The 25,743-nt window shown below is 37.7% G+C and overlaps 1 protein-coding gene across 6 annotated transcripts in view; it reads right to left on the reverse strand.

Annotated features, from left to right (window-relative positions):
* Positions 1–3,712: 3,712 nt before the first annotated feature.
* The window catches only part of LOC147401601 (transcription factor SRM1-like), a 30,312-nt gene continuing 8,281 nt past the window's right edge, over positions 3,713–25,743 (reverse strand). For 2 of the 6 annotated variants that reach the window (XR_015178563.1, XM_086442922.1), the window contains one exon: positions 11,030–19,399. Coding sequence is in view for 4 of the 6 variants with exons in the window: in XM_086442922.1 (XP_086299048.1) it covers positions 19,384–19,399 (16 nt within the window). In the remaining 2 variants the exon portion in view is untranslated. The other 4 variants (XR_015178562.1, XM_086442920.1, XM_086442924.1 and 1 more) reach the window with 3 other exon arrangements.

Genomic DNA, 25,743 nt, shown 5'->3' on the forward strand with positions numbered 1-25,743 from the left:
GATTTTCTATAGTAGATTAGTTCATTATCCGTTTTAGAGTCAGTTTGGTTCCTAGACTATAATAACTAGGTGGCGACTCCCAAACCTCAAGGGTCAAAAGCGGATCCGCGCACCCCGCGGATCGAGGGCGCTTTCACTCCTCTACTTGAAGATCTATGCTTTCTTCAATAGGAAAGTCAGCTAAGAATTTTGTTCACTGCTTGGCCCTTCAATGAGACTCTAAGATGGAATTCTTCCTCGAACTCTGCTAACTGGATTGCCCACTTTTCTATCTCCTCAACCCCTTTATTTTTTCCAGTACAAACTTCAATGGGCACTTTGTTATGACCTGGACTCAATGCGCTTGAAAATATGATTTTAGTCGAAGTGCATAGTATACTAAGGTAAGTCGAGTTTCTCAATCTTCGTGAACCTAGTCTTTGCATCCGTAAGGGTCTTTGCTAAGGAAGTATACCGGTTGTTCCTTTGTTGCCCCCATTTTGACCAGAACTGAGCTTATGGCACACTATGATGCTGTTAGGTACAGACCAAGCTCCTCCCCTTCTTCTGGTTTTGAAAGAATAGGTGGACCCCCAGGTACTTTTTCAATTCTCCGAAAGCTTACTCACACTCTACTATCCATTCTAATTTCGTGTTCTTCCATAAGAATGGGTATAAATGCATGCATTTGTTTGATGACCTGAAAAGGAACTTGTTTAGTGGTGCTACCTTCCCTACCAACTTTTGAACTTTCCTTTTGGTTTTTGGCAAATCCATTGCAAGTAACGTTCTAATCTAATCCCGGTTAGCTTTTATCCCTCTTTTGGTGACTAAGTAACCAAGGAACTTGCTTGATGTCACTACAAAGGTACATTTTTTGGGATTAAGCCTCATTCCGATCTGCCTCATTCATGAGAACACTTCTTCTAAATCAACTATGTGATCTTTTTTTTTCCTTCTTGTGTAAGCTGTTTGAGGATTTTAAGGGGGTCTTCTTTGATGACTTTGTATTTCGATGGAAATCTACGTGTAACATAGCGGGATAGTTCATCTCATCTTGCATTGCATGCACTGGATTGATTGTTCACTTAATATATTACAACCTTTTTGGAAAAAAAGAGAGAAAAAGGTTAAACCGGAAAAGAAAAGTTCAGTTTTCTTTACTCCATTCTAGTGATGGTAATGAAGTTCATTTAGGATACTTTGGCTGGATAGGCTGTTGTGGGTAGATGTTGTGCAAGGAATTAGGTGAAGTCTCTTCTTAAGGGTTAGTTAAACAGGTTATATGCATACAAACAAAGGTATGTATGCACAAGATTCAAAATGTTGAAACTCATCTCGACTTGATGAGGAAGGTCGAATTAGAGTTGATTCGCTTAAAACAAAAATTAAATAAGAAGAAAATGCAACATCTAACATACGCAAACACAAAAAATGCATACTTGGATGCGAAAAAAATGCATGTAGTTTTTTTTTTTTAAGTATTTTATTTTATGGATGTAACATCTTATTAAGAGGAAAAAATTAAGGGTGGCCAAGATAGCTACCCAACAAGGCAAGAAAAACAGGGACCCGGGAATGACAAATAAGGTCGCACTTAAATAAGAAATTTTCAAAAAAAACTCCTCCAAACTCTTTGAACAGCTGACTCCACGACCATAATTGATGTAAGAACCGTTGCAGAGGATGCTCTTTTCCTTTAAAATTCCTATTGTTCCATTCCAAAAAGATTCCCCATCAAATGGCATAAAAGATTAAGGACCATAGGATTCTACTTTTATGATACTTCCATCTGAAATTTCAGCTTTATGACCCTACTTTTATGAGGCATTTTAAGACATAAACTTGCATGTATGGGCTTAGACCCATAGCTCAGTTGGTTTGACACGTTGCAAAGTAACTTTGAGGTCGTGGGTTGGAGTCCAGTTTTACCCATCCGGGAATAAGAACCGGAAACTTGCATGGTTGTTTGCCATCATATCTGGTTAGAAAGCTAAGATATGCAAGTTGGATGTGTATGAGATGTTCTCCTTTAAACCTTCCCCAAAAGTGAGACCTCTAAAAGAGTATTTGAGAAAGAAAAAAAAATTGCATTTGCAAATGATTTTTGTGTACAAAGTAGAGCCAAATTACCAATTTTGGTGAAAATACAATTTTTTGTGATGTAATAAACTTGTGAGATTTAAACACTCGAGCAGTGTAAACTGGAAAAGGAGTATTGGGTTTCTTATAGAATCCAAGGGTTAGCCCAACATTTATGAACCCAAGCACAAACAATCCCAAACTGTGAAAACTTTCATATTCAACTCCATCTGAAACTGTCTACATTTATAGGACCACAGCACTGGTATCAGATAAGGAACCTAAAACAAAGATCCTTGCTACAGTGACTTATTACAATACTACTTGGGTGTGCAGAGAAGCATCAATTGTTCTTGAAGGTATAACACTCATATTTTGAGGAAAAAAACATCTATGATTTTTTTTGCACACGAGTTCTACTTCGGAGTGTTATTTCAAGTCATTTCAGCTTTTTTCTAAAACAAAACGAAGAATAAAGGATGACAAACTAGAAAACTAGCGGCATTTCTTCAAGTTATCCCATAAGACAATTAGGACTTGTAGAGGTAGATCAGAGTTTTACCTCAAATAACTATACTCAACTCTGAGAAAATAAATCTACTCAACCTTGATACCACCAATGCAGTACCTACCAATAATAATCCTCTGACGATAAAATTAGAATTACAAAGAAAAGTGTTCGCTCCAATCTTCAATTTAATGAACCAAAAAAAGCCCCCCTTTTGCTCTTGGTCATCCCTTGGATATATCGGGTCTCCCTCGAATCAGGGTTTCCCCTTCATTCAGGATTTGGTCATGGGCAATCCCGTGATTGCAAGAATTTCAAACCGAATTCGAACCTTTTTTATCTCGTGCTCCAAGATTCTTGAGATTTCTTTTAGAATCTTGGAACTTGATATGAGTGGTATGTGCAAATATTCTAATTTAGTCTGCCCTACCAGCAGGGCAGATTTCTATCTATGTACTACCCTGCTATTGGGCAGAGCTGGGTTACTGACCTGCTCCAAGTTCCACTTCTCCTTTCTTGTTATTATTTTACTCTTCAATTCATGCATTCATAGAGATACGCATAAGGGTCTAATACCAATTTTACCCTCTACAGGACTTATGAGGGTTATCAATTTGATTGAAAAACAATATAATAGTCACTTCTCTTGATTTGTTGACAAATGTTTCAAAAAACTAAAAACTGCTAATTGGATTATAAAAAAGAGTAGGGGTCCCATAAAGGTGTCCCGTTCATAACCAAGGTCAGGTGGCACCCCATTTTATGCCACGTGACATTTCTTTAGTGACCCGCTAACCGAATGGATATATAGTCCATCCCATGGTGAACCTATGTACTGAAAATCGTAGTGTTTGATAACTTGTATCCACTAGATCTAAGCCCTTGAAAAAAAGTTTAAATCCAACAATTTGAAATCTTTCTTAAGACAATGCCATTATCAATGTATGCACATCACCCAATCAAACAGATCTTTTGTGTAGATGCACAAAGGGATGGACCACATATCCATACGGTCAGTAGGTTACCAAAAATTTCATGTGGCATAAAATGGGGTGCCACCTGACCTTGGTTAGGAACTAGACACCATTCTGGATCCTTACTCCATAAAAAAAGCTCCACTTTGGTAAGCATGTTGAAGTTAACTACCAGCCAACACTTTGCCACTTATCAAATAGAACAAATTCAAAGAATAGAATTAAACATTTCTTTTATCCCTTCAAAAGTAATACATAACAAGAAAATAAAATATGTAAGCATACGCTACTTACATAGTCTAACTATAAGAAATGTGTTTTTTTTTTAAATCCATCCCTTAAGAGGGTATCCTTTTTTTTCTTTCTTCAACTAACAGTAATGAGTGATGTACATGTAAAGAAGCTAAAGAAACTATAAAAAGACCTGCTCTAAGTCTAACCATTTAATTGACACCTCTTCTTCCACATTTTCCTGTACACTACTCTAATTCATTCCCCTATGTCTTGTTTCAACATGAAAAGAATCAACATAACTTGACATAACACTAACCTCAGCTCTTTTATTCTGCATGTAGTAGAAAAGAAGCCAACACGAATCGTCAATTCGCGTTCTTTTGTGCATAATAGGGAGGTTCAATAGCCCAAGTTACCTATGAGTAGATGCATGTGGAATTGGATAGGTCAGGGGAGCTATATTTATTGGGGCACCAGGTACGGAGGCTTGGACGTTGTAAGCCAAGTGTGGTGGGGAAGAAAGATTCACAGGGGCGCCAATAGTAGTAATGATGGGTCCTCCAATCGGTTGGCCTATAGTAGTAGCACCATACATGCCAACTCTAGGAGTACCTGGTGCGGGCTGAGGTGGTGGTTTGGTAGATTTGCCAGACGAGCCTCAAACATTGGGCACATTTGTTTGACCAGTTATTGGCCCTTGTAGTGTTGATACTTCTCTATTGCCCATGCTAGTTATATCATGAATGCTTGACCGACTTTTATCCTTGTTCGTTGAATTCAAGAGAATGAAATACTTTTATGCATGGCTAGCCACTTATGTAGGTGTCCTCAACACAGAAGAATTTTAGAAGAGAAAATTCAAGTCTCATAATGAGAGTTTGGCGTATATTTATAATCAATAAAAAAGGGAATAGACATAAATGCCTTTACAAAGGAATAAACTGAAATAAACTAAGATTAGTAAAACTAGAACTAACTATTCTAAGATTTCCAATACTCCCCCTCAAGCTGGGGCAAATATATCAACTAGACCCAGCTTGGCAAGGTGAGAGTTAGTGATAGAAGGTCCAACAGACTTTGTAAGCATATCGGCCAGTTGATATGAAGAAGAAACAAAGACTGTCTCAAGTGCACCAGATTGAACTTTCTCCCTGAGAAAGTGAACATCAACCTCGATGTGCTTAGTTCTTTCGTGAAGGACTGAGTCAGATGCAAGCATGATAGCAGACTTGTTGTCATAGAACAGCAAGGAGGAACCAACAATAAGAAATCCCAACTCTGTCAGCAAAGATCTAAGCCAAAGAAGTTCATATGTGCCAAGAGCCATAGCACGATACTCAGCTTCAGCAGACGAACGAGAAATCACTATGTTTCTTACTTTTCCACGAAATAAGCATAGAGAGTACAGAAACCAGATGCACATCTCCTATCTGTAAGAGAACCCGCATAATCAGCATCAGTGAAACAAGACAAATGCGGCTGAGTAGTAGACAAATAAAATAGGCCTAGACCAGAACGAGACTTCAAGTAGTGAAGGATACGGTACACAGCATCAAGATGAGAGGTACGCGGAGCATTCATAAACTGACTGACTACACTGACTGCAAAGGTCAAATCTGGTCTAGTGTTAGTTAGATAAATCAATCGGCCTACGAGTCTTTGGTAAGATGAAGGATCAGATAAAAGCTCCCCAAATTCAACATGAAGCCGATGATTTTGATCCATTGGGGAAGAGGCAAGACGACAACCAAGCATACCAGTGTCCTGAAGAAAATCCAATGTGTATTTGCGTTGAGATAACGAAATACCACGACATGAGCGGGTTACCTCTATCCCTAAAAAGTACTTGAGGGGACCAAAGTCTTTAACCTCAAAAGCATTACCCAATTGCCTCTTAACCCTATCAATCCACTATGCATCATCCCCAATTACTATAATATCATCCACATAAATCAAGACAATGGTATTGCGACCATCTACTCCTCGTCGAATAAAGCAAGTATGGTTAGAGTGGCATCTAAAAAATCCCATAGATAAGATGACGGCAGAGAAGCGCTGGAACCAAGCTCGGGGAGACTACTTTAGGCCATACAGAGATTTGAGAAAGCGACATACTTTCCCAAAATACTCCCCTTAAAGACGAAACCCAGAAGGGGGATCCATATAAATGACTTTTGTCAAATCACCGTTTAGAAAAGCATTATTCACATCAAGCTGGTGAAGAGGCCATAAATGACATGCCGCTAAAGAGATAAGAAAACGAACAGTAGAAAGTTTGGCGACAGGGGCAAATATGGCACCAAAGTCTTTCCCCGAAGTCTGTGTAAATCCCTTGACGACGAGACGAGCCTTATAACGATCAATAGTACCGTCTGCTAGATACTTGACGGTGAAAACCCATTTACAGCCAACAGTCCGCTCTCCAAAGGGAAGAGAAACAAGATCCCAGGTATGATTCTTCTCCAATACATCCATCTCAGTAGCCATGGCTCTAGTCCACTTAGGATAAGGTAAAGCCTCAGATACAGACCGAAGAATCCGAATAGAGTCTGTGGTAGCAAGATAGGCTCGATAGGAAGGAGAGAGAACCTGATAGGAAATAAATTGGACAATAGGGTGATTAGTAACACACCCTCGCTTACCTTTGCGAAGTGCAATAGGTAAGTGAGAGTCAGTAATAGAAGGAACAGGAGTCAATGTAGAAGGAGTTATACCTGAGTCCAAGGAAGATGTTGGCAAAATTTGAGAGGGGGGAGGACGTCGAGAGTAAACCTGCAGCGGCGGTGAAGAAGGTGGAAAAAAAACTGGTGACGGTAGCACTATAGGGGACTGATCCTGCAAAGGAAAAGAGTCTTGCAAAGAAGATGAAATATGAAAAAATGGAACATTTTCAAAAAATGTGACATCTAAGGAATGAATAAGACGATGAGTGAGTGGATTATAGCATCGATACCCCTTTGACATAGATGAGTAACCCAACAAAACACAACGAATGGCTTTGTCATCTAGTTTGGTGCGATGGGGGGTTCTATCTTGAACAAAGCAAGTACACCCAAAAACTCTCGTGTAATAGGGAAGAGAGTGCTATCAGGGTGAAGAATATGAAGAGACACTTGTCCCCCTAAAGTGCGATTTGGAACACGATTCATTAGGAAAGTAGCAGTTAGAACTATCATATTCCAATAGGACTTAGGAACATGCATCCATCGCAAAAAGAATCTAACGATGTTTATGAGGTGGCGATTCTTACATTCCACCACCCCGTTTTGCTCAGGAGTGTATGGGCAAGTTAACTGATGGAGCATACCATGCTCATGGAGATGGGACCGAATCCCATCAGAAATATATTCCCCTCCATTATCTGTTCTAAGAGATTTGACAATAATATTGTACTGAATCTGAATCATTTTGAAGAAATTAACAAAAATAGGGAGCACCTCAGAACGAGAACGCATTAAATAAACCCAAGTACAATGAGAATAATCATCAATAAATGTAACATAATATCTATAACCATTAATAGTAATAACAGGAGAAGACCCCCAAATATCAGAATGAACTAAATCAAAAATAGCATTAAATCTATGCATGCGAGGAATATAAGATGTACGTGTGTGTTTGGAAAGCTCACACATAGAGCACTGAAATTTGTGTCCATTACAAGAATTTTTTAAAGTAGAAAATAATGAACATAAGTGCTGAAAATTTGCATGTCCTAATCGAGCATGCCATAAGTCTAAAGTCTGGGAAGAAAAAGTATGATTCGTAGTGAGTGGGAGGCCCAGGATCTTATAAGGAGAGAGACAAGGCAATTTGTGTCTGATGTGGGACTAAACTCAACAAGCCCCCGCACGTGTGGGCCGGATTGGACCAAAGCACGTGGAGATATGAACTGGGTGACATGGAGGAGAGAAAGGCCCACTCTGATACCAAGAAGAATTTTTGAAGAGAAAAGTCAAGTCTCATAATGAGAGCTTGGCGTATATTTATAATCAATAAAAAAGGGAATAAACATAAATGCCCTTACAAAAGAATAAACCGCAATATACTAAGATTAGTAAAACTATAACTAACTATTCTAAGATTTCCAATAAACACAACAAAGTTCCTTGATATGCTCCGCCAATCACCTTTCCCATATTTATCCCATCCAAGAAGAAATAACCTATTTCATTAAAAATGACGAGTTAAGACACTTAGGCCCTACTTGATACCATGCAAATACAAATGAATTTGCAGCACTTTTTTGGGCTCAAACTATTTGCTGAAATTTATGAAGGGCTTCAGAGGTTCATGCAAATAATTTGCAATGCAAAAAAAAAATTCAGAATGTAACCAAGATATGTAAATTAGATTCCAACAAATCATTTGCATTTATGAATGATTTGCTTCATACCAAGCAGGGCCTTAAGTGAGAAAACTACATAAGAACTGAAATATTAGTGGTCACTTGTTGGAATAATGGTAACAAGCTGCCCAATTTAATTCAACCATTGTCTTCATGGCTTCGTTTACCTTGCATGTGTTTGTGTGGATTATATTGAGCCAAAAAGGAGACTGTTATACAGTAAAGACTAACTGCTAACTCAATAGTATGATGGAGTCAATCAATCAAGTGCCACAAAATAAAACAAGATTAGAAACAGTAAACCCGTGACATGTAGCATTAAATTCCTCATACTTCAAATATAACCCATTAAACACCATAGTCCACAGTATTATTAATAATAAATTATAATCTTTGGTTATGATGAATTATTTCCTTCTAGCAAGTTTTTGCTAAACCTCTAGGGTATTACTAGCCAGCTATTTAGCTCGAAAGAGAAGGAAAAGGAAGAGGGGGGGGGACAGCATACATTTGCATGCCTAGAGTTTTTATTTGATGTTTTATTTACATATGTTTTTCGCAATTCGTATTGATATAAAGACAATGACCTATAAAGCAGCACTCTAGTGATAGAAACATAACCAACAAAGTGTTTTTTATCACTGTAAGTCCAGTCATGCATAAAACGTCACCTTGACCTTAAAATAGTGGTTTCTTTCTTAATCGTTTCAATCACAGCAGGAACATCAAAGAATGGGAAAAAAAGTGATCCACTAAATTGAGTGAGAGGATTTAATAACTATACTCAATCTTGTGTCGCCTATTTCGCTTGGTCAAATAACTTGAACCATGCGAAGATAATGTATCTCTCTCACTTGATCGAGGCAAAAGCTGATTGCGAATAATATAAAAAACTTTTCCAATCATTCTTTATCTTACATAAAGAAAGGAAGGAAACTATGTAGCCCTTATGAGGTGGGATCTCCTAGACAAATATTTGACAAAATCAAATGATCTTAACCAGTTGATCAATTGCATCCACATGGATGGTTCCAAATAAATTATAGTTAACTATCCAACAAATGAATTAAAACTAACAGGAATACTCACAAACATATGTCATCAATACTCTAAGAACCCTACTCCTTGAGACATCCAAATTTTTGTGTTATAATATTAGATAATTACATCCAATCATTTCTTAGAAAAACAAAGATTTTAACAGTGGTAAGTTATTTATAATATTAGATAATTACATCCAATCATTTCTTAGAAAAACAAAGATTTTAACAGTGGTAAGTTACTGCAATGGCCCACAAAATGCTTAAGCTTTTCAATTTAATCCAAACTCATGAAGCATTAAACCGATCCAAATATTATTATTATTTGTGGAGAGAAACAATCCCTAAGACCTAAGATGATGTCACATGTCATCTTGGGATCAAAATCTGGGCAGTGTGATTCGAGTGATCCAAGGAAGTGTCTCAGGGCAATACACTCGGAGAGTCGGGATCTCCCATGCTAGCTATATCTCGAGGTTTTGAAACCACTCCAGCGCAGTGGATCAGGCCAAAATCCCCAGGGAATAATATACAGTCAGGATTTCTTTATGTTCAACGCAGGATTTGGGAGATAAGATCAGAAAAGAAGGTTTCACAGGATGGATAACTCCAAATCAAGATAGTATCTAATAAAGAGAAGATTAAATTAGGAAACAAAATCAAATCAGGATTCCATCTTTTCTCTATTAATAGAGGCACTCAACACAGAAAAAGTATGTAGGATATTCTAGCATTGACTCAAGCATCGGAGGGTCTGTGGTACAAGACCACTTAGGAGCTACCAAATCAAGATGAATAAGGATTTTTTGACACCCCCCTTTGACCTACGTCGCCATCACAGAACCGTAGATCATTTGCCTCAGGACACGTAGAACCATAAATCTTTTTCTCGTGTATCCTAAGGCAAATGATCTACGGTTCTGTGATGGGGGTGTAGGTCAAAGGGGTGCATCAGATTATCATGACTCAATCAGGATTCCATCTATTCTCTATAAATAGAGACATTCAACACAGAAACGGTTTGCTCTCTCTAACCCTCAATATTATTCTAGTATTGGTTTGGGTGTCGGAGGGTCTGTGGTACAAGAACACCTAGGAGCTTGTAGGAGAAGCAATATTCAAGGAGCTACAAATCTTGAGGAATTCCTACCAATCTTTGAACCCTTGTGTGGATCTAGGATCCTAAATCCACATTATAATTATTTTTTTTATTTTTTTTATTTTTTTAAAGAGTTTTTTGGATAAAAAATTCATAAGAATATGATAATTAGGATACATAACAATTTCAAAAGTAATATAGGAAATAAATCCATTTGCTAAAATAATAATAAAAATTGACCAAAATGCCCTTATATGTTAAAACAACAAAATCTTTTTTTTTTCTCTCTCTATCTCAGATTTTCTCTTTTGAACCAAAGATACACGACCCCTTCTTCTTTCACTCACATCTTCTCTCACTCTTCATCTACTCTTCTCTCTTACTACTCCCTCTCTCTTGTCATAACACCTCTCTCTCTCTCTCTCTTCATATGTCTCTCTCATCATAACACTTACATCAAAGAGACACATTTGAATGATTTATTGTGGTGAATGACAAATGGAGAATGAAAAACTCATAATTTCTAAGATTTAAATGTAACTTCTAATCTATTTTGACCATTTGTAACAACAAATGACAAATAGAGAAAACAAATACTCGTACTTTGAAGATTAAATTGTAGTGTTTGATCTGAGTGTCAATTTTTTCATTATAACATATGCATTTTAGATATTTCGGGAAGATCAATCCATTGTCAAGGTCCAAAAAACAAAAAACAAAAAAAATTGAAGTGTCAAGATCAATGTTTTAAAGCTTTCATCTTGATGTTTGGTTGATCTCGACATTTGAAGCTTTGATTTCAACACTTCAAACATAGACCTTAACGATTCAAAATTTCCCATTTTCTAGCTCAACACTAGATAAATACCTAAAATTATATTATAATGGCAAAACGGATACTTGTTTTCTCTTCCTGACCCACGTCTCCCTCTTTCTCTCTCTGGATTGTAAACTTAGAGCACAAGAATAAATTATTTAATCATCGATATCGACATTTGAATTGATGAGACAGACTTTTGAAGCATTTAGATCGACTCTTAAAGCGTCAATATCAACATTCTAATTGTCGATTTGAACTGTTATTGTTAAAGAGTTGATCTAAACGTTGAAAATACCTATTTTGACATAAAGAACATAAAATATAATCAGAACATCGAGATTGGCCTCTTTGGATTCAATCATCGAGATCAACGTTTCAAAACATCACCTCAACACTACAAACGACGATCTTTGACACTTAAAATTTTTCGAACTTTTAATTTACAATTGCGACATTTGATACATCTTGAAATTTCCAAAATACATATATTATAATGGTGAAAATGGATACTCAAATCAAATACTATGACTATATATTAAAAATTATGAGTGTCGTTCTCCATTCATCTTACATTGTCACAAATAGTCGAAATAGATCAAAAATTACATCTAAATGTTGTCCCAAGCTATTAGTATACAATTCTCAACTTGTCATCTATCGTCATAGATCATCGGAATCAGTCGCAATCATTGTTGAAAAACTTGGGTAGTTTTTTTTTATAGGCGAATTCATCAAAATATATTTAATAAAGTGATCAAGGTGAGACCACAAAGTACAAATCAAGGCAAACCCAAAATTTACAAGAGATCAATATTACAAACCCATTCTCATCTGCCCATGGAATCATAAAAAAAAACTGCCCTAAATTCCCCAACAAATAGCAAAGGGTGTAATAGACCATAGAATCCCCTTGGTTGCACAAAAATGAGCCCCTAAGTAACACCAAGGCTCGAAAAGGGCCTCAACCAACCTCAAATAACAATTTGAAACCCCGAATAGACTTGAGAAGTCCACACTCCTCTTGAGAAGGAGCAATGGATTAGAAGATGGTTATCCATCTCGCTTTCACTTTTGCACAAATTTCACCGGTTGGGAGTAGAAATTCCTTCGCATAAGTTGATCCAAGGTCAGGATCTTCTCCAAAACCGCAAACCAAATGAAGGAGATCTTCAATGAGACTTTCAATCCCCAAATAGCTATCGAAGGTAAACCCACCCCATCTCCGCGAGTTAGGTATTTGTAAAGAGACTGAACTGTGGAAACCCCATCCTTTGTCCCCTCCTACACCTACCTATCTTCCTCTCCAATAGCCACTGAAGCACCCACCAAATGATCAGTAAACCTCCCCAACTCCTTTATTTCCTAATCAAAGCAAAATCTTCGAAAACCATAGTTCCAAGCAATTTAAACATTCTAGAGCACCAAGAAATTAAAGATAGACTGACCCTTCTAAGAAGAATGGCCAAAAGGCACGGAAAAATAAACATTAAAGGGCCATCTCTCGCCCATTTATCCTCCCAGTAACGTACCGTATTGCCCTCTCCCACTTTAAACTGAGTCCTTGCACGCACTAGAGGAAGAGCCTTTTAGGTCCCCTTCCACACGCCACAACCATAGGACTCCTTGGGATCCTCACTCTCCCAACCCAACCTCTTCGTACCATACTTATCAAGAATTACTCTTCTCCAAAAACTATATTTCTCTACTCCAAATCCCCATAACCACTTTCCCAAAAGTGTTGAATTCATAACCCCCAACTTCCTAAAGCCCAACCCTCCTTGATCCTTAGGGATGCACACCTGACTAGAACTCACAAGATGGGGCTTTCTTTTCTCCTTTTCATGCCATAAAAAGTCCCAAAAGAGTCTATCTAGCTTAAGCTTTACACATCTTGGCATTCTAAACAAACAAAATAAGTAATTCAAAATACTGGATAAGGTATTCTTAATCAAACTCATCTTACCACCCTTAGAGAGGTACATAGCCTACCAACCACCCAACTACTTTGCAACCCTCTTAAGAATTGGGTCCCGTAGAGCCTTACTTTTGTAATAATCACCCAAAAGAAGTCTAGGATAAGATGAAGTTCTCCAACTTAGCAGCCAATTGTCATTGCCAACCACTCGATCCCTTGAACATTTCCCACAACGAAAACCTTACTCTTTTGGAAGTTCAAAGGACAGCCGGAGACAGCCTCGAAGCAACACAAGATAACACTGAGGAAACTTAGTTGGTCTAGAGAAGCTACAAGGAACACCAATGTATCTTTTGCAAACTGGAAGGGAAACTACTGGACCTATAGAACCAACCATGAAACTACTCAACTTCCCAACATCCTACCCAGGGCTTTCACCACCACGATAAACAAGAATGAAAATAACGAGTTCCCTTGTCTTAAACCCCTTGAGTCCCTTGTCCACCTTTGCCTGAAGCCCATGCTACTGTTGTGCCTCTGAAATAGATTCAAAAGGGAGATTACCCAACCTCAACCTCTCGAAGTGCTCTCCCTAGTACAATTTTTTGTAGAACTCCACCACCCCCTGAGCAACCAAGTCCTTACCTTCTAACCAAACACCTTCAACCTGCAGCTTGGAGATGAAATTCATTCCATTATAGCTATTTGTCATCCTATGGAAGAACTTAGTGTAACTATCACCCTATTTAAGTAACTTCACTCTAGACTTTTATTTCCAAAATACCTTTTCCATCACTACCAACCTTTGAAAGTCATCTATGAGTTTGTTCCTTTTTACCCTCTCCTCCTCATTCAAGTGACCAAAATTCCTATTTCCATCCAACTCCTCGATCTCCAACAAACAATCTTTCTTACTAACATAACGGAAGTGTGTGAATATTCGATATGAATTAAGATATTATGTTCAATGGAACACTCAAAATCAATTTGAATCAATTCAATTCGATTGATAAAGCTAAAAAGTAATTGAAAGAAAAGACAATTGAATTGAAATGATTTTAGAAATCATTGAATTTAGTTTTTGGAGCTCCATGTATAGATAACTCCATCATAACAACTTAGAAATTTCTAAAATACTAAAACATAACTTTCCTAACCTATTTATAAAATAATACTAACTTTCTAAACCTATTAAAACTCAATTTAAACACTTCTAAGCACTTCTAATTATAGCTTAAAGAATAAAAATGAATTTAAACAAAAAAGAAACTAACAAGAAATAGTACTCCTAAAATAATTATGAAATAGAAATTCTACCAGAACTAGAAAACAGAAATAAATCCTATTAGAGGAAGGAAACTTCGTAGAATTGTAGATGTTCTACATCAGGCCCCATTTCTTTGGAAGAAAAAAAAAACTCACCCTCGAGTTATTCCTAGAGACTTTTTTTTTTCTTATTTCCATTAATCTCTCTCTCTAATCCACTTCCAGTGAAATCCATTCTTCATAATTAATTTTGAGAATATATTTTACCATAGCATATCATTAGGAAAATCCATCACATAAGCATTATTGTTTATCTTCTTCAAGATACGAAAGGGGATAATTTTCTTCAACTTCGTCTTGTTGTACATTCTAGCGGGAAAACGATCTTTACGAATATAAACCATGACCAAGTCTCCTTCTTCATAACTCTTAAATCTTCTAGGCTTATCGATGTAGTGTTGTATATTCCTCATAGGAGAAAATGAATCTGACAATTTCGAAAGAAGAACACAAGACAATTCCTCAAGGCAGGGCTACACGTAATGAGAAACTTAAGTAAGAGGGTCTTGGTTGGAAGGTTGCACTACCACTAGGAACATTTGACTTTTTTCCTTTAAGTCCTCATTGATGTTGGTAAAAACAAAGCATGTTCTCTCCTCCTTGGCTAGTAGACAACCTTGGACTTTGCATGAGAAAGGTGTAGGATCATTGTGACACCATAATACATAAAATAATAAGTGTTGGCTTTGTCTCGGTATGTGACATCATTATTATAAAGCAAAGATCTTCCCAAGAGGATGTGGCAAGATCTCATTGGAATGATGTCACAAATAACCTCATCTTTATATTTTTCGATGCTAAAAGAAATAGAACATTGACTTGTCACATTCTTCTTGTACTCATTGTCCACCCAACCTATAAAATAAGGTCTAGGGTACTACGTAGTAGGTAGCTTAAGTGTATCAACCATGTGGCTTGAAATTATTTTTTCGAACTTCCACTATTTATAATCAATTGGCAAAACTTTTCTTGCATCTTGCATGTAGTTCGGAAAAGACTATGTCGAGTTGAAGGATCAACCTGTTGTATCGACAATAAGTTGTGAATAATACAACTGAGATGTTCACCTTCATACTCGTCATAAGCCTTAAAGATGTCAGCCTCAACTTTATCATCTTCGAATTTCTTGAACCTTTAATCTAATTGATCATTGGGTACACAGGATTGGTGTTCTTCAACCATGTACCGACTCTCAAACGAGGCTTTGATACCACTTGACATAGTGGAAGTGTGAATCAATAGATTCGATAGGAATTAAAATTTTGTGTTCAATGGAACACTCAAAATCAATTTGAATCGATAGATTCAATTGATAAACAAGCAATAGCTAGGAAGAAAATAAAGTATAAAGCTAAAAAGTAATTAAGAGAGCAGATATAATTGAATTGATATGCTTTTGAAAATCATTGAATTTTGTTTTTGGATCTCCTCATATAGATAAATCCATCATAACAACTTAGGAACCTTCTAAAATACTAAAAAAAGTAACTTTCCTAACCTATTTGTAAGATAATACTAAATTTCTATACCTATTAAAACTCAATTTAGATACATCTAATAATAGACTAAAGTATAAAAATGAATTTAAACAAAATAGAAACTAAAAAGGGATAGTAATCCTAAAGTAATTATGAAATATAAATCCTACCAAAATTAGAATATAGAAATAAATCCTATTAGAATTAGGAAACTACTTAGAATTGTAGATGTCCTACATCACTTACGAAGTTCTACTCTACCAAAAATATTAACATTCTATTTCTTCAATCTCTCCTTAACAGTCTTCAACTTTTCCCTAAAAACAATATAAGGCCTCATCAACACATCCAAATCACCCCATCAATCATGGATCATCTCCAAAAAACCTCATGTGTAGCCATATGCTCTCAAATGTAAAAAGGGTAGGATGACTCACTACATCACCAGCTTGAACAGAAATGAAACAGTGATTTTAAGTCGAATTAGGGAGTCGTCTAAAAATTGGACCTAAAATGCTCCTCCCAATTTTGAGAAATAAAGAACTTGTCCAACCTATTCAAGACTAGCCTCTCTTGCATGTTGGACCAAGTAAAGTTGTTTCCGCACAAGGGTAGATCCAGCAACTCATTCATGTTCACAAAATCTACAAACAAGCTCATCCTGAATGTTACCCTAGAACTACCCAACTTTTCATAGGAGAACTGAATACCATTAAAATCACCTCTGACACACTGAGGTCTACCTAGAAGGTAGCAACGGCATCAAGCTCCTGTCAGAACTACCGTTTATCTTTGCACGGCCCATAAACCCTTGAGAAAATCCATTGAAAATCCTCTATCAATTGGCACAAAATTGACATCGAGAAAGCCCCAACAAACTCTTCTTCCAACAATACCTGCTTCTTGTCCCAATATCAGAATTACCTACCAGAAGTCCCAAGTGCTAGAAGGTAGCACCACCACCTATGAATCGAACCCCATAATGCCTCTACCACTCTCTCATCCACCACTTCCAACTTGGATTCTTGTAAAACTATAATCCCAATCTTGGCACTCCAAATTATAGCCTTAATCACCACCCATTTCTTTTTGTCACCTAACCCCCTTCCATTCCAAGACAACATCTTAATCGGCATGAGAAACCATAAACCTTTGCCCCAATCTTTTACCCAAAAAAGAACCCACAAGAAACTCACATGCATCCTTCTTCAACTCTACCTCCTTCTCAAGATAAGGTTTACATTTCTTGACCTTGTGAGATCCCTCCTCTGCACATTCTTGATCCACAACTCTGATCATCCGTGGGATGCAAGTAATTATCCCAAGCTCTCCCGGTACTACTCCCCATGAAACACATTCTTGCTTGATTGGGATGCAGGTAATTATCCATTCCTACTGCCATACCCAGTAAAATCTTTCTATAGTTCCCTTTTGGCCACCATGGAAACACCTACAAACAAGTTTGCTTCCAAAATATTATCCAACAAACACCTAGATAGTTCCTCCACTAAATCTTTGTTCAACATTCCTACAGGTGAAAAACAAGCCTCACTCGATAAACTAACATGCGAGCCAACTACTACTACCAAATGCCACCTCTTGAGATAAGTCAACAACAATATTGCAAATTTGAGATACCAAAGACAACTAACTACTTGACACTAACCAACACCCCCGGCCACACCGTCAAAGCATTCAACCACGGACAGCCATAAAAAGACACAACCCTCTTACTAACCCTTCTCTTGGAAACCCCAACCATAAAAATGCCATCACTATCCGGTCAAACCTTCTAGTGAAGAGCAACGAGCCCGACAACACACCTAGCCTCCCCCCCCCCAATCTGATAGATCCCAATCGCTCAAAGCCTCCAAGGAGACAACATCAACATTGTCTACAATAGAAATTTTAGAAATCGAGTGGCTCAGTTCTTGAAACCCCACAAACTCTAAAATTGCCTAGTTCATCCACTCGTGAGCTCACGAGGAAGACAACTCTAGGTTAGAAGAATGGGACTCAAAAAAAAATTTACATTTATTCTAGATGCCCAAAATCCTCTTAGAAAGGCCCAACCCAAACTCTAAGAGTCCAGACCCAACACCCTCAATTTCTTGAACCAAATCTTCTAACGCCGTAAGACTTATGGGCTTCCAAAGCACTAGACTCGACATAATCGATTGAACCATCCAACAGACCAACTTTTAATGAATTAGAAACGTGCAAAGCAACACAATCAAACATCTCCAAAATGGGTTCCATGATTGCCAATTGCGCCTTCAACGTTCGTAGTAAGTTAAAATGCGTGTTTTGTCAAGTACGCTACCAAGCCTCCATCATTTTCTCGCATAGCCAGCCATGTGGATTCTTATTCAATCCAACTTGCAACAACTATTCCAGATTTGAACTTTTTTGAAATCCAACTACTGGCATTGTTCTTTCAAGGTTTTTGGAGGTGCTACCAGCTCTCTTGACGCTCGACACAACTACAGCAACCACCAGATTTACTTTCTCCGCCATCTACTCCAACAGCACCTCCTGCACCCGAACAAAATCATTTTCCTTAGATGATTCTCCAACCTCTATGGTCCTAAACGTGCTCAAGGGAACCAAATCCAATCTGCTTATCGAAATCTCAACAACGTAACTAAAACCTCCCAACTCCACATCACACATCTGAGCAAGTTCCTTGCCAATGAACCCACCTTAAGTTTTGCCACCAAAAAAATCAAGTGGGAAGTTGTAAGGTCATTCACCTCCAACAAGCCTCCTAGATTTTTCCAACCCTTTCAAACACCTCCCTCTGTCAAAGGTGAAAAAGATGATAAGATGACATTTTGTTAGGAGATGTGAGAGTTTGAGTTTTTTTTATGAGAGATAAGAGTTTGAAAGAGAGAGATTTAAGTTTGAAGAAGAAGAGATGCAGGAAAAATCAATTTTGAATTAATTTGTTGTGATAAAATGAAGAGTTTGGATTGTTATTTTAGGTGTAAAGAAAGTATAAGAGTATTTTGGTCCTTAAGATGCCATTATTGTATCAAATGGACCTATTTCTTATATTACTTTTGAAATGGTCATATTTATTGGTTGTCATATACTTTTGAAATTTTTGGCCAAAAAATCCTTATTCTAAATGTAATCCTCAAAATGGAAGCATAGGATAAATTAAAGCCATTAATAACCTCCTCTAGTTCTACTTGTCACGCCCCGAAATCCCAACACGAATCCCTATAATTCATCAGTCAGAATCTCAAGGTGTGAGGTAACCAATCACACAACTTGTTAGAACATTCACAAGTAATAATACTTATGGAAAAGAAAATATACGCAGCGGAATAAACATTTGACTAACATCTATACGAGAGTCTAGAGTAAGCGGAAGAAATCGACAAACACTGATATAAGTCAAGATCTTCAATCTCATAATACATCAGGTTACAAAAATTTCTAAACTAACATGTTTCTTATCTACAAGCAAAAACCGTTAGGATCCTCTACTAATTCTCAAAGACACAGTGGCGGTAAGACATCAATTTGATCCTCCTCAAGGACCTCCTCAAAAGACTCCTCAAAAAACGGTTCTTCAAAAACTGAATAATCTGAAAGAGGAAGGATAAGGTGAGTAACAAGGGAATGTTACTCAGCAGAATGAACGTCGTTCTACCAACGAGTCATACATGCACGAGTAATCATTTAAACAGTTAAATAATGCAAGTTTTTCATAATGTAACATACGATAAATGTCTAAGCATACTCAATAAACAATTAAATAATTTCAACCTATCATTTAAAGTAACCTATGCATCTTTCAAATAAAAACATCTATCAAACATCAAAAAATAAGGAAAAGATACATAACAACACGGCGGTAAAGTCGATAAGAGAGCAAAAGAACACGCTGATATAACCGCCTCAGCTATGGCAATTTGTTATTCCAGACTTCCAATCCAACATGGAATCCCATCGTTATAATCTGATTTTGTGGCCAGTCTAGCATACCACAATTGGATGACCATTTATCCGGCTCAGACTGGCTATTGACCAAGAACCCAATATTGAGTTCAACTAACAGTGAGGTGAACTGTTTGACGACTATAGACTAACAGTGATCACTAACTAGCCCAGGAGACCCCTCGCGTCGAAACCTATCAAAAGGCAATGCATATGAACCCCGCCTACCTCTACATTATACAGAGACCGCCTTTACACACAATGTTCCCCAGGAAATAAGTATGAGAAATTCTCAAATCTCATAAGCTGTAATATGCTCTAAGATATCCCATACTATCAAAGAGCATATGACATTTAGCACTATCCTATATTGACTCACCGCTTCCGGATACACAGCAACGCGTCACTCTTTATGGGTTTTAATTGAAACTAAGAGAAAAAGATTAATTCATTAATTAGCCCTAATCAGGCTTTAAATGTATTACAAAATCATACTAGAGGAAAAGACTAAAAAGGACATATATAGACTTATTCTAACACTCCCCTTCAAGTTGGTGCGTGAATGTCAACAACACCCAACTTGGACAGAACACCTTCAAAAGTAATTTTACTAACACCTTTAGTAAGAACATCAGCAAGTTGTTGAGATGTAGGAACAAATGGAGTACAAATTTGTCCAGAAATAATATTTTCTCTAATAAAATGACGATCAACTTCGATATGCTTCGTTCTGTCATGTTGAACTGGATTTGCCGCTATGTTAATAGCTGACTTATTATCGCAATATAGTAGGAATGGGACTGGCACAGGAAGACACAGGTCAGCTAATAAGATCTTGAGCCACAACAACTCACACACTCCAAGTGCCATAGCTCTATATTCAGACTCAACACTCGACCGAGAAACCACATCCTGCTTCTTACTGCGCCAAGTTACCAAGTTACCACCAACTTTAGTTTAGTACCCAGAAGTAGAACGTCTATCAGTCACTGAACCAGCATAGTCTGCATCTGTCCATGCCTCAACACGTAAATGGCCATGATTACTAAACAAAATACCTAGACCAGGACATCCCTTCAGATATCTAAGAATACGATAGACTGCAGTAAGATGAGATTTCGAGGCGAGTGCTTACAACACTAACAGCATAAGCAATATCTGGACGAGTCATAGACAAATAAATCAATTTTCCCACAAGTCGCTGATACTGCCCAATATCCGACACACACTCCCCCCTCAACATCAGCCAACCGGTGATTCTGCTCAATAGGAGTATCAGCGGGACGAGAACCAAGCTGCCCGGAGTCAGTGAGTAAATCAAGGACATACTTTCGCTGAGAAACAAAGATACCAGTTGGGACCGCGCCACCTCAATACCCAAAAAATAGCGAAGATGCCCAAGATCCTTAATCTCAAATTGACGGCCTAAGTAAGTTTTCACCTCAGTAATACCAACCATATCATCTCCAGTAAGAACAATATCATCTACATAAACAATCAGAGCAACAATTTTTCCGCGGGAGTAACGCAAGAAAAGGGTGTGATCAGCAGAACTATGATGAAAGCCAAACTGATACATGGCCTTAGTAAAATGCTCAGACCAAGCACGGGGAGACTGTTTCAGACCATAAAGAGAACAACGAAGACGACAGACATGTGTAGGAGAAGCAAATGTAAGAAACCCAGGAGGTTGGACCATATAAACCTCTTCCTAAAGATCACCATTGAGAAATGCATTCTTGACATCTAACTGATAGAGAGGCCAACCTTTGATAGCGGCAACAGAAAGAAAAATGCGAATGGTGGTCATTTTGGCAACCGAAGCAAATGTCTCCTGATAATCAATTCCATAAGTCTGAGCATAACCTTTGGTCACCAGACGAGCCTTATACCTAGCAATAGAACCATCTGGATTATGCTTAAGTGTGAAAATCCAACGACATCCCACAACTTTCCTGCCAAGCGGGAGAGGAACAAATTCCCAAGTCTGAGTCTTTTCAAGAGCATTCAACTCATCAATCATAGCTGCTCGCCACTCAGGATGGACAATAGCATCTGCAACAGTAGTAGGAAGAGAAACAGCAGATACAGAGGCAAGAAAACTCCGATAGGAGGGTGATAGTGCAGAATCAGATACATAATTAGAAATAGGATAAGTACAAGTGCGCTTACCCTTACGAGTGGCAATAGGACGATCATCACAAGGAATAGAAGGTGACGGATCTGAAGGCAAAGAGGCGAGCTGGTCTGGCATAGAAGTGATGGTAGTATCGCGTGGACACCGAGAGTAAACCTGCAGAGGAGGAGGTGACACACTTACAGGGGGTGGAGAGAAAGGTACAGGTAAAGGAAGAGGAAAGGTAACAGGAAGGAGATCATCCGGGGAATCGAGAGGAAACCACTCAGACTGAGTGCCAACTAACCCAGTGTAGTATGGGGTGTGCTCAAAGAAGGAAACATCCCGAGAAATGAAGCTGTAATGACCTGAAATCCTAAAATGTATCTCGAGGAAAGAATTTTAGATCCGTGCGTTGATTTAAAAGTTATCAAATCCTCGAGTTTCACATTAGATATTTTTCCAATAGGTAAACGACACCTTAGAAACGTAATTTGAGGAAACCGATCATCCATTAGATTCGTGTCGAAAAAATCATCCGAAATAGAGTATAAGTTTGTCCAATTCGGCATTCGGGAAAAATAATTCCCAAAATGACAAGTATGTCCCAACTTAAGTGATATAAATATCTAAATTCTATTAGAAAAATCAGATTTTTCTTATTCTCCTCTCCAAACAAATCTCAACAATTTTTCTTCAATATTTGAAACTCAGATCTACACTAAACGAGAACGATCCGAGCTTAGGCGCAAGAAGGAAAGTTGTTCCTCTCGTCGAGGGTTACTCGTGGACGCAAAAAAATCTGATTTTCGCCGGAAGAAAATTTTGAAGATTGGCCGGAGGCAATTTTAAACTCCGTTCAACCGTTGAAAATAGCTTGAAGTAGGTTGCCTTCCCTTCTACCTTCTAGTTATGCGATAATTTCATAGAAAATCCATATGATTATTGATAAATCGATTGTTTCATTAAGTTTATACATATTTGAACAATTTGAATCATGTTTGCATGCTTATTTATGATTGGTTTTAGTTCATTTGATGTAATATAATCATTTTATAGTTAATATGATATTGGATCGATTTTGGTCGAGTTTCGACGAAAAATCAGCAATTCGGAAAAGTATCCGAATGTTGAGTTTGGTTCTAATTTGTTTTGTGTTGCTTCCATATAGTATGTATACCCATTTCCTACATTTATTTCATTAAAAACAATTACGTATTACTTTAAGTTCTTTAATAAATAAATAAATAGTTCATTTTCAATTTCGACTTTGAAAAAAATTATTTTTCAACACTTAGTTAAATTTGCATAGATTTCCAGCTTTATGTCTTATGGTTTTATCTTCGTTTTCGAGTCTTTCTACTCAACCAAAACCATCGAATGGAATTGGTTGATGCTCTATGGATTTCGAATTTCTTTAAAAGTAAAATTACTTTGATAGATATGTAGGAAATTAGATGATAGATTGATCGATTTAATCGATGGATGGATAGAGAGAACGTATGTTCTCGACTGATTGATGGGACAGTACCTCCAGTTCTACGTAGTGGCCATGCCACGTAAAACGTGATAGATAGATAGAGGGATGAGATGGTTGATGGATGGAAATGACAGATAACTGTCACTGGAGGGTACTACCAGATTTTGTTTGTATTTTCGATTAAAAAGAAATGATATATTATATACAAAATAAATTATTTTGTTTACCAGTAAAGGTTTGTAGAAAACCCATAAAGAGTGACGCGTTGCTGTGTATCCGGAAGCGGTGAGTCAATCTAGGATAACACTAGATGTCATATGCTCTTCGGTAGTATGGGATACCTTAGAGCATATTACAGCTTATGAAATCCAAGAATTTCTCCTACTTATTTCCTAGGAAACGTTGTGTGTAAAGGCGGTCTCTGTATAGTGTAGAGCTAGGCGGGGTTCACATGCATTGCCTCTTGATAGGCTTCGACGCGAGGGGTCTCCTGGGCTAGTTAGTGATCACTATTAGTCTGTAGTTGTCAAATGGTCGACCTCACCGTTAATTGAACTCAGTATTGGGTTCTTGGTCAACGGCCAGTCTGAGCCGGATAAATGGTCATCCAACCGTGGTATGCTAGACCGGCCACAAAATCAGATTATAACGATGGATTCCACATCGGAGGTTAAGTTTGGAATATCGTATTGCCATAGCCGAGGCGGTTATATCGGCGTGTGTTCCTCTGCTCTCTTATCGATTACACCGCCGTGTTCTTATTATGTATCTTTTTCTTATTTTGTAATGATTGATAGATGTTTTCATTTAAAAGATGCATATGTTACTTTAAATGATAGAAATGATAGGTTGAAATTATTTAACTGTTTATTGAATATGCTTAGACATTTATCGTATGTTACATTATGAAAAACTTACATTATTTAACTGTTCAACTGATTACTCGTGCAAGTATGACTCGTTGTTAGAACGGCGTTCATCCTGCTGAGTAACATTCCCCTGTTACTCACCCTATCCTTCCCCTTTCAGATTATTCAACTTTTGAAGAACCGTTCTTTGAGAAGTCTTTTGAGGAGGTCCTCGAGGAGGATCAGATTGATGTCTTGCCGCCGCCATATCTTTGAGGACTAGTAGAGGATCTTAGCAGTTTTTGGTTGTAGATAAGAAACATGGTAGTTTAGAAATTTTTGTAACCTGATGAATTATGAGATTAAAGATCTTGACTTATATCAGTGTTTGTCGATTTCTTCTGTTTACTCTAGACTCTTGTATAGATGTTAGTTAAATGTTTATTCCGCTGCGTATATTTTCTTTTCATAAGTATTATTATTATGAATGTTCTGTCAGATTGTGTGATTGATTACCTCACACCTCGAGATTCTGACTGATGAATCATAGGGATTCGTGTTGGGATTTCGGGGCGTGACAGAAGCGCAGTCGAAAAGGAGGATGGTAACACCGGTAACCTTTCTAGGTATATGAATAACCCAAAAAGATACATTTGACAGTCTTAGGGTCAAGTTTAATACGAATTTGGTCAAGAATTTGAACAAAACACACGCACCCAAACACACGTGGAGAAAGGGGAAACATGGGGACGACCCTAATCGAGCTGAGAAGGAGGCGTGGCAAACTGAAGAACGCGAGAGAGGGTGCGATTAATAAGGTAAACAGCAGTAAGAACAGCATCGGCCTAATAAGATTGTGGCACGTTCATACCAATAGAGATGGCACGAGCTAACTCTAGAATATGACGATTTTTTCTTTCTGAACGACCATTCTGCTGAGGGATCTTAACATTAGACATTTGATGCTCAATGCCAGACTCTAAACAAATTTTAAGACCTCGCTATAGGTGTACTCAGTACCATGATCAGAACAGAAAGTTTTGACGGTACGACCAAACTGGGTATGAACCATAGCAAGAAATTGCTTAAAGATTCCACAAACTTCACTCTTGTGTTTCATAAGATAGACCCAAGTGGTACGACTATGGTCATCAATGAATAAGACAAAGTAATAAAACCAAAAGTGAGGGGACCGGGGAAGGACCCTACACATCAGAATGAATTAGGTCAAATATAGCAGGTGCAACAGTATTCATACTAACAGGATAGGAAGAACGCACATGTTTAGCTAATTGGCAAGTTTCACAAGAAAAATCAAGCAAATTGTTATTATTAAATAAAACAGGAAACATGTGTTTCAAATATCCAAAAGAAATATGGCCTAAACGTAAGTGCCAACGCATTACAAAAGCCTTATTAGATTAACTACTACAACTAATCTGGGAAACAGAATGAGTGCTAAGTAAACCAGGGACGTCCAAGAGATACAGTCCATTTTCTTCACGTCCAGTGCCAATCGTCCTCTTCGACTCCAAATCCTGAAAGATA

The sequence above is a fragment of the Akebia trifoliata genome, chromosome 5 (genome assembly GCF_017979445.1).
Source record: "Akebia trifoliata isolate Shusen 1 chromosome 5, ASM1797944v1, whole genome shotgun sequence".
Lineage (NCBI taxonomy): Eukaryota > Viridiplantae > Streptophyta > Magnoliopsida > Ranunculales > Lardizabalaceae > Akebia > Akebia trifoliata.